The 8770-nt window shown below is 39.2% G+C and overlaps 1 protein-coding gene across 1 annotated transcript in view; it reads right to left on the bottom strand.

Annotated features, from left to right (window-relative positions):
- Window positions 1-8770, bottom strand: part of LOC120419270 (E3 ubiquitin-protein ligase Ubr3) — an 80729-nt gene that overhangs the window by 32578 nt on the left and 39381 nt on the right. The window contains exons 3-6 of the mRNA XM_039581931.2: window positions 6359-7101; window positions 6070-6298; window positions 5831-6010; window positions 16-407 (exon numbers count right to left, since the gene is read on the bottom strand). Of these exons, the coding sequence (XP_039437865.1) occupies window positions 16-407; window positions 5831-6010; window positions 6070-6298; window positions 6359-7101 (1544 nt within the window). The remainder of the gene's footprint in view (window positions 1-15; window positions 408-5830; window positions 6011-6069; window positions 6299-6358; window positions 7102-8770) is intronic.

The raw sequence follows: 8770 nt of genomic DNA, 5'->3' as shown, positions 1-8770 counted from the left end.
GAGAGCTCGACTCACCTGAACGCGCAGCGGGTGCATCATCAGCATCGGCAGCAGGTCGGCCGACGGCAGGATGTCGCTCAGCGACATGCCCATCGTCTTGACGCCCTGGCAGATGAACGCCGCCAGGTAGCGGTGCAGCGGGAAGTGAAACGACGCTCGGTACAGCTCCTCCTTGTCGAACTTGGGGTGGATGTAGAAGTTGACCGCGTCCAGCCAGTCCTGCAGGTAGTTGACGCAGAACAGCATGATCTTCTTGGCGAGGGGGGCGTGCGAGGGGTCCTTCAGGTGCGAGATGATGGACCACATGGGGTACGCGCTCGCCTCCAGCTCGCAGCTGAACGCGGCGTAGTAGGAACTGGGCTCGAACTCGACGTGGCTGCCCGTCTCGCGGATGTTGACGTTCATGCCTGTTGAGGGTGAGAGAAGACGGTTGGTTTAGTATCGTAATCTTTGAGAAGGAACTTGCAAACAATGAAAAATCTAAGGCCCGCAATGAAATGATGGGAAATTAAATCTAATCTTGAGTTCCACTAGATTCAGACGTCCGCTTTTATTCGTGTTTTTCAATTCAGATTTCTCTGCCACAATTGCTGTCCGACGTTACCAACGAGGTACAAAGCCGCTCCACAAAATCGAACTTCATTGTCACGTTTGGACATAAAAGCCATAAAAGCGAATCCGGCTTGATAACTTCCAATAAAATCTCCCGCTATCAACGAAAGGCAGTTAAAGAGAATCCGCTGCACAAGGCTGCATGTCTTCTGTAGAAGGTACTTCACCATCAGCTCACTGAGAGCCTCGAATTAGTCTGCCTCTGGAAACTAAGGTAACTGGTGCTTGTACTGCTTCTCGAGGTACTTTTTCGTTCGAGGTATTGCTTCAGATCTAAGATTGGATGGTCTTGATGTTTCCGATAGACGATCACTCGCTCCAGCAGCTCCACCTCATCTGGCAACGTAGTGAATTATAGCGAATGTTCGTATGGGATGCTTTTTCCGGAAACTTAGTATAGCAGCGGCAGTCTAGGTCCAACCGTTTGTTCAACGTCGAGAAGTGTCTACTATCTATCAAGACGTGGTCAATGCGGAATTGCGTCCTAATCCGCGGCCTCAAAAAGTACGAAGATTGAGCCGCAAGTTAAGACTTCGTACGGTCACATTCTTGGAAACAGTCAAATCGATCAGTCGCGGGCAGTTTAGTCAAATAAAAAAGTAACGCATAAGGCGAGTTGAAAAGTTGAAGCTGTAAAATCACCTTTTGTAATGTAATTTTACCTAAATTATTGTGTAAATTTAAATCACATTGACAAATACGAAAATATCACATTGTGAAGAAACTTCATTCAGTTATTGATGTAAAATTATGATTTTTATCCTGAAATAACTTTTTTTTAATACTTTGAGTCATACACATTCTTATGGCATAAACTGGGGAACTGTGGTTTTTTTCTATTTAATTTCATTTTACACTTTAGTTTAGGAAAAATTAAATAAACCTAGGGGTAATTTTACCTCAATCTTATTTCCATTTTAACGGTGCACATCAACCAGAGCTTTTGCACCCAGATTTTTGTTACAGACATTTTAGTATCTTCAAAACTACGGATACTTTTTTTTTTTTTTTTTTTGCGGAACGAGGTGGGATAGCCAGGATCAAGTCAGTCCAAGTCCGGTTGTGTAAAGGAACGGTAATGGTCGTGTCAATCACATGCGGATCGCTCGCACTCCATGGGAGCGGGGATTGAGGACATGATTGGGTAGGTTAAAATGAGATTGTGTTTGTGAGAGTATGTAATTGTGTTATGGTGTAAATAAGCTAAATCGAAACTTCGTGCTCAATCGCCGCCCCCAATGTTCATTAAAAACCCCGTTCGCACGAGCTTCCCAAAATCAGCGCTATAGGTTTCAACTGTCGAGACTGTTAAACCCCACAGAACTGACTCCAAGGAACCCTAGCGAACGGAGTACACTATCCACGCACAAATGGACCTTTACTAACCGATCATTAAACCATCCCAACAAACGCAAAATTATCAAAATGAATTTATATGTTGAGGTTTACAATCAATCAACGAAAGTAATTAATTCCCAGAAGCAAAGAAAACAACAGAAAACAATGTTTAACAGCTTAGCAGGCCCTCGTCTTGTCACGTCCGTCATAAGTCTTGTTTGCTGAAAGTTTAAATGGTTAGTGTTGTAGTTAATCGTATTCAACATGACCATAATAGGCAGGCCTGTAATACGATTACCTTAATGATTTGTTACTTAGCTTTTAAGAGGACGACCCCGCAACCGCCGTCAGAATTTCTGAGGAACGAAGAACTCATTAGGAAGAATAAACCCTACAAATCTTCTATAAATAATAACAAAAATAAAACTGAAGCTCATGGTCAAAATAAGTGTGCCTAAACCTAAATGCACTTCTAAATTTCTAAATGGTCTAGCTTAATTCCGCTTAACACCTAACATTTCTAAATTGTCTGTTGAACAAGCAAAATGCTTAGGTAACAACAGAAAGTATTTTTTAAAACCTATTATATAAAGTTATGTGGAGATAACAAACAGATAAATATTGTAATGTTGAAAATAATTAATTCTTAATACTCTAATCATTGCTTTCAAAATTGTATGGCAAACAGTAATTAGACCCTACAATGCCTAGAAGAGGCCTCGGTTTCTGTTGTTGTGAGTAGACGCTGGTTTCAGAGTTCATTTTTCAATTTAAAAGGGGTGGGAGACGACTAATTTGCTTCATGAACTCCTAATCGACCCTGAGATCACCTCTTGTGTTTGTCCACTGATCGCTCCTAGCTAGGTGTTACCTAGACACAGTGTTAGAGGCCCGCTTCGCATGGCAAAAATGTTGGCTGGGGGGAGGGTGATATTATCCAATGAATTTTATTTTTAAGCCAACATTGCTAACGGCGTTGAGATCTCTACTCATGCCCAGGGCACCTTCAAAACTACGGATACTATCGAAAAAATTTTTTAACTCATACTGTCCACAAAATAATTTTTAATTTTGCATTCCCGTTATTGCAGGTTTGGGTCCGTAAGTTTGACCATTTTGGAATAAGAAGACAACAACTTCCTTCGTTGCTGTGCACCCTTAAACTTTACATAGTTTTTTAATTTTACATTGCTATATTTTTATGTAAAATTATTATTTTTTTTTTTTTTTAAACAGTTTGAAGAAATTTGAGCCACAAAAATGCCACAAAATTGTTCATAAACTGAACAAATTTTTATCATCATCAGAAAAAAAGATGAATATATCCCATTGTTAGCGTTATTTTACACAGTTTTTCATAAAAAAATATGTTGTTTTTCCTGAAACAATATTCGTCTAAAAGATATTGCGTCCGGATGTTTCTATGTAATTTAAATTTTACCCGTTATAATTTGGAAAAAAGGGAAAATTTTACCAAAATTGATATGTTATAATTTAATTTAAATGGAAAAAAGGCGAAAATATTACATTATGATGCAATATTACTCAGTTTTTGATATAAAATTATAAGTTTAAATGCGCAATTTTAATTTTACAGAAATTAAGGGAATTTTCTTATTTTTCCATGTGAACAATTCTTCACGAAATCGGACGATTTTATGACACTTTTTATTTGTATTTTTGATTTGCCTAAAACTTTATGGGGGATTCCTTATGAACAGAAAAGCTTTTTTGATAAAGATTAACATTTCGAAAGCGCAAAAAAAATCATCTTTTGAAAAGTTGGGAAATTGAAATTTTTTGTTTTAGATCAAAAATTCCATACATGATTCATCTTTTGACATTGAAAATCGGGTTATAAGTTTCCGAGATATCGTTATTTGAAAATTTAGTGCTTTCTGTATTTTTAAGTGGTGTAGGAACAAAGAAACCAATCTTCAAGATAATACTACAGAAAATTTTCTCAGCCCTTAAAAAAAATATTTTCGAAAATGTGCACCTTACAAAATTTGAATTGATGATTTTTCTCAAAATTGAACTAAAAGTAAAGTGGTTATAATTTGAAACGGTGCACTTTTCCAAAAAATGTGTTAAGCACTTTTCTATTGCAAATTCGATTTTAAGCATAAAATGATGTAAAAAATAGTTTTTTTGATCATTGTCTATTTTTTTAAATCGTCATTTCTTCAAAAAATCATACATCGATGATACAATTTCTGTGCCTGTGGTAAAATATGGCTTTTTTGATCCCTTCAAAAAGCATATAAATTTTTTGCGAAAAACTTAAAAACAAGGATTTTGGGAATTCAACTTTCAGTGATGAAAAATTAACTTAAAAAATAGGTATTTTTTTGATTTTTTGAGAGAGTAACTTTTTTATGAAAAGTTCACAACAATTTTACCGAAGGCATCAAATCGAACAGAAAATGTCTTCCCAAGACACATATTAATATTTGTACACCATTTTTGTATGGATAGCTACGAAAATTGTATGAAGACTTCTATGGACAAAAAAAGGTACAAAAAAGCTTTTTTGGTCATAGGGAGTTTTACAATGTATTTGCGGAGAATTCCTTATGTTCATTGAGGCAAAATTTCATAAAAAGAGAAGTAATTTTACTTCAATTAATGTGTAACAAAAAAAACATAGGAAAGCGACTAAAATATCTCATTGTGATGTAATTTTATTCAGTTTTTGATGTAAAATTATACTTTTTTCTAAAACAATATTAGTTAGAAAGATTTGGAATCAGATTTTTTGTGTAATTTTAGTTTTTACACATTTATTTAAGGCAAAATAACATTTTAAACCTTACTTAGTCCACCCTCAGGTGGTTGAAGCCTTCCTTCCATCGATAAAGATATATTTTTCATTTGATTGGGTTGTTAGATCTTCAATCTTTAGGGCGTGTTGGAAAGGTCTTATGATTACCCACCAACGATAGGCCTCATAATAGATCCGAACAACATTTTCATCAAAATATTTGAGATCTAGTCCTGAAAAGTGTTAAAGTAACACTTAAGTGATCGTAACTTTTGATAGGGTTGTCAGATCTTCGATCTTTTGGAAAGCGTTGGAAGAGTTTTTTGATTACCTATCTAGCGATGGGTCGCATGATACATCCAATATCAGAATATTTGTGAATATTGTGACGGGTTTTCTTACAAAAACCACCCTTTTTACAATCTTCCGGACTTATGTTGAAATTATAATTTAAGCATAGCTTTTGAAGTACTTAACAAAACTTCATAATATTAACTAGGGTCTTGTGGGACCCCAAAACGGATCGAGTGAGACCAGAACGGTCCAAATTGGTTCAGCCAGTCCGGAGATAATCGAGTGCATTTTTTCGGTGCACGGACTTACAGACACACACACGCACAGACATTAGCTCAGAATTTAATTCTCAGTCGATGTGTATACGTGAAGGTGGGTCTACGAGGTCGAATTATGAAGCTCATTTTTCGAGTGATGTTATAGCCTTTCCTCATTGAGGTGAGGAAGGCAAAAAGGCAAATTTATACCTTCTAGCTTACAACTTGCCCTAATTAAACTTTCAAACTTTGTAGCGTTGATTTCTCCGATGGCGATTTTGCAGTCATGTTTAGGAAAGCTGTTCGCGAAACGCGTCCCGGACGTCAAATTTACTTTCTGAACATGGATTTTGAACCTTTATAATGCTGATGCTGAAAAATCGGCTCCTGATTCCCAAGACGACCTTTCTGGTAGATTTACCAACCCAACCTTTTGAAATCCACAATCAGCTTATCCAGAAAACGTCCCAAAAAGCTACGATACTAGACCTTGCGGAGCCTCAATATGTCGGAAAGTATGCGGATACTTCTGAGCAGAGAAACCCTTTTAAAACCCAAAACTCACCTTGCAACATCGACAGAAACTGGAACCACATATCGATCAGGTTATCGTCCTTCAGGAAGACCAGCGCGACGCTCTCGTGCGACAGCACGTTGTTAAAGTCGGACGCCAGCGGCCAGTAGCAGTGCTCCTTCATGACCCGCTTCGCGCAGTCGATCACGTAGTGGAAGTTTTTCTTCGGATCTAAAAGATTAAGAATGAATTAATCCCTACTTCGAAGGTAGGAAAATATGATCGCTTACCGTGCAGCGTGTTCGCGACCAATATCTTGGACATCATCTGCCGCAAGCTGATGATCATCACGTGCAGCAGGCTCAGCTCCTCGACCATCTTGAGGGCGAGACTCTCGTTCGAGAACAGCTGGACGCTCATGTGCACGACGCGGTTGCTCAGCGTGTCCGGATCGTTGGACATCTCGAGCACGCTCGGTATCCGGCAGTAGTGCATGACGAAGGTGCGCGTGAGGTGTTCCTGAAAAGAGAGAATTTGTGAGAATTGGGTTTTGAACGCGCAAAAATATGACGAAGTTACCTTGTAGTCCTGGTCGGGCAGCATGTTCAGCAGGAAGCACACAATGTTCTGCGGGAACTCGTACTTGAACGTCCAGAAGATAAACTCCTCGAGCAGCGTCTTGTGCACGATGGTTTCGCCGAGGGCCGGCAGGTGCCGGTACTCGTCGGGTGGTTCCGGCGAGGGAAACAGCCGCACCGCTTCCTCGTACTTGCGCCGGCTGTGCTCGAGGAACTTGCCGTACTCGTTGGAGGGAAAGGGCGGTTCCACCAGCCGCCGGTACGTGTCCTCGTGGATCAGTGCTTTGGTCATAACCCGTCGCATCAGCTCGCCCATGTTGTTGAACTCCATCAGCATGCTGCAGTAGTCATCACAGTACTTGGCCGTCCGGCTGTACACCGTCGAGTTGTGGTTTTTGGCGTTGTGGTCGCGGAAGTGCAACAGCAGCCGGAGCAACATCCGCGGCATCATGGCTTCCGCGACGACCATCAGGTCTTCCGGCACGGGCGCCTTGTTCTGGCAGTTGTTGATCCCATGGTCACTGCAGAACCCCTCGGCCTTCATGACCGACGTGTCGCCGCAGTCGCAAGCGCCGCCAGCCTGCGACAGGAACATGTTGAAATCGTGATCGGTGTGGTTGCCCCGCTTGAAGCAGTCCCGGCAGATGGACATGCACGGCGAGATACCGCAGGTCCGGCACCGGTAGGCCACCACGTGCGGAATCCACACCAGGCCGCACTTGGCGTGGTTGTCGTAGCCGCGCACTGCAAACGAAACGCAAAACAAAACACGAGCAAATTAGTCTCAAGGATTAGCCATCATAGTTATCTTGGTGGAAAATTATAATTGTTTTTGCGGGGCACAGACTGACTGGTGGTTAAGCTTCAACTCAGTGGAGTACAAAGCAGGAAGCCGCAGAGCGCAAACAAGTCAATGCAACAAAGGTCGTACGGAACGGCGTACAGCAGCAGGTCATAGCTGTCACCACCGCCAGAGTTGGGCGGCGTGGTTGGCGGAATATGACTCAAAATCGATGGGATAAATGTCGGAAGGGTGATGTCACACTTGTTTGTTACGGCGAGATTTGTTTTTTTTTACGGTTCACACCCACTCCGTCAAAACATTGTGTTGAAAACTGGGTGTTCGAAAATAAAATTGAGTTTTCAATTGCTTTACTACGCTCATGATCAATAGATATCTTGAAGTTCAGGACGCTTCTTTAAATTCTATTTTAAATCCCATTCAATTAAGTTCATGTAGTCATTACGAGATCCTTTCTGACATTACACCAGAAAAGTGGTAAAATTACACATTTTCAGAGGTAAAATTACACATTTTTTCTGACATAAAAGATTTACCCCTTCCATGATGTAACATTACCATGATTTTTTTTAATATGTGCGCAGCCAGTTCTGAGAAAATTTGGTGAGATTTTTTATCACACACATACATACATTTGTTGAGTTCGATTGAGAGTAGGTGAGTACGTCGATAGATACACAAACAGAAAAAAATCATGGTAATATTACATCTGGGAAGGATACATCTTTTATGTCAGAAAAAAGGTGTAATTTTACCTCTGGAATGTGTAATTTTACCACTTTTCTGGTGTAATGTCACTTTTTCAGTCTAAATTGAGGTAAAATTACATCATAAAAGAGGTAATATTCAACCTTCCAAAATTACAGCTTCCAAATTCACATTATTTTTTACTGTGCATGGAGGTTGGTCTATGAAATTTAAAAAAAAAAAGTTCATTTTTAGATAGTCTAGATGGGCAGGCAAAATAAACGACACCATCACCAGCGGAGACATTGGATCTGGGGGGTAAAATTGGGTCATACAAATTTCAGCATTTTTGTATTACCCAATCTCACCCTCTAGGCACACTGTCACCCCTGAATTGACGGTAACATTCGTTTTCATAACTTTTTGTGTTTTCATACAATAATACATTGATTTTGTGTTAAAAAGTACAAAAAAGTAGTTTACCCATATTACCTCTGGAAAGATGTAATATTACATAAATTAAGGCTGAAAAAGTAGCAAAACACTAGAATAGTGATGAATTTACACATTTTTAGACGTAAAATTAAAAAAAAAATCTGACGTAAAAAATGTACCCATTCTCAGATATCCTCGTTCTAAAGACAACTTTATGAACCACATCAATAGGAACGTTTATCGCTTACTGTAATATTATGATGAAAGGAAAAGTGTGGTTTTATAATAAAAATACATAAAAAACAAACATGATTTTTATCTAAATGATGTTTTAAACTTTTTTTCAAAAAGGAAAATAAACCGTAAATCTGACAGCGCTGTTTTAAGTACACAGTGTATGAAAAGCTTAGTTCTTTATGGTGGAATTTGATTGTTGAATATTACCTCTGTTTGGATGTAATTTTACCTTATTTTATATGGAAAAATAAA

This window comes from Culex pipiens, chromosome 1 (genome assembly GCF_016801865.2).
Source record: "Culex pipiens pallens isolate TS chromosome 1, TS_CPP_V2, whole genome shotgun sequence".
Lineage (NCBI taxonomy): Eukaryota > Metazoa > Arthropoda > Insecta > Diptera > Culicidae > Culex > Culex pipiens.
The sequence above is the reverse complement of the archived record's forward strand: the minus strand, read 5'-3'. Positions and strand labels throughout refer to the sequence as shown.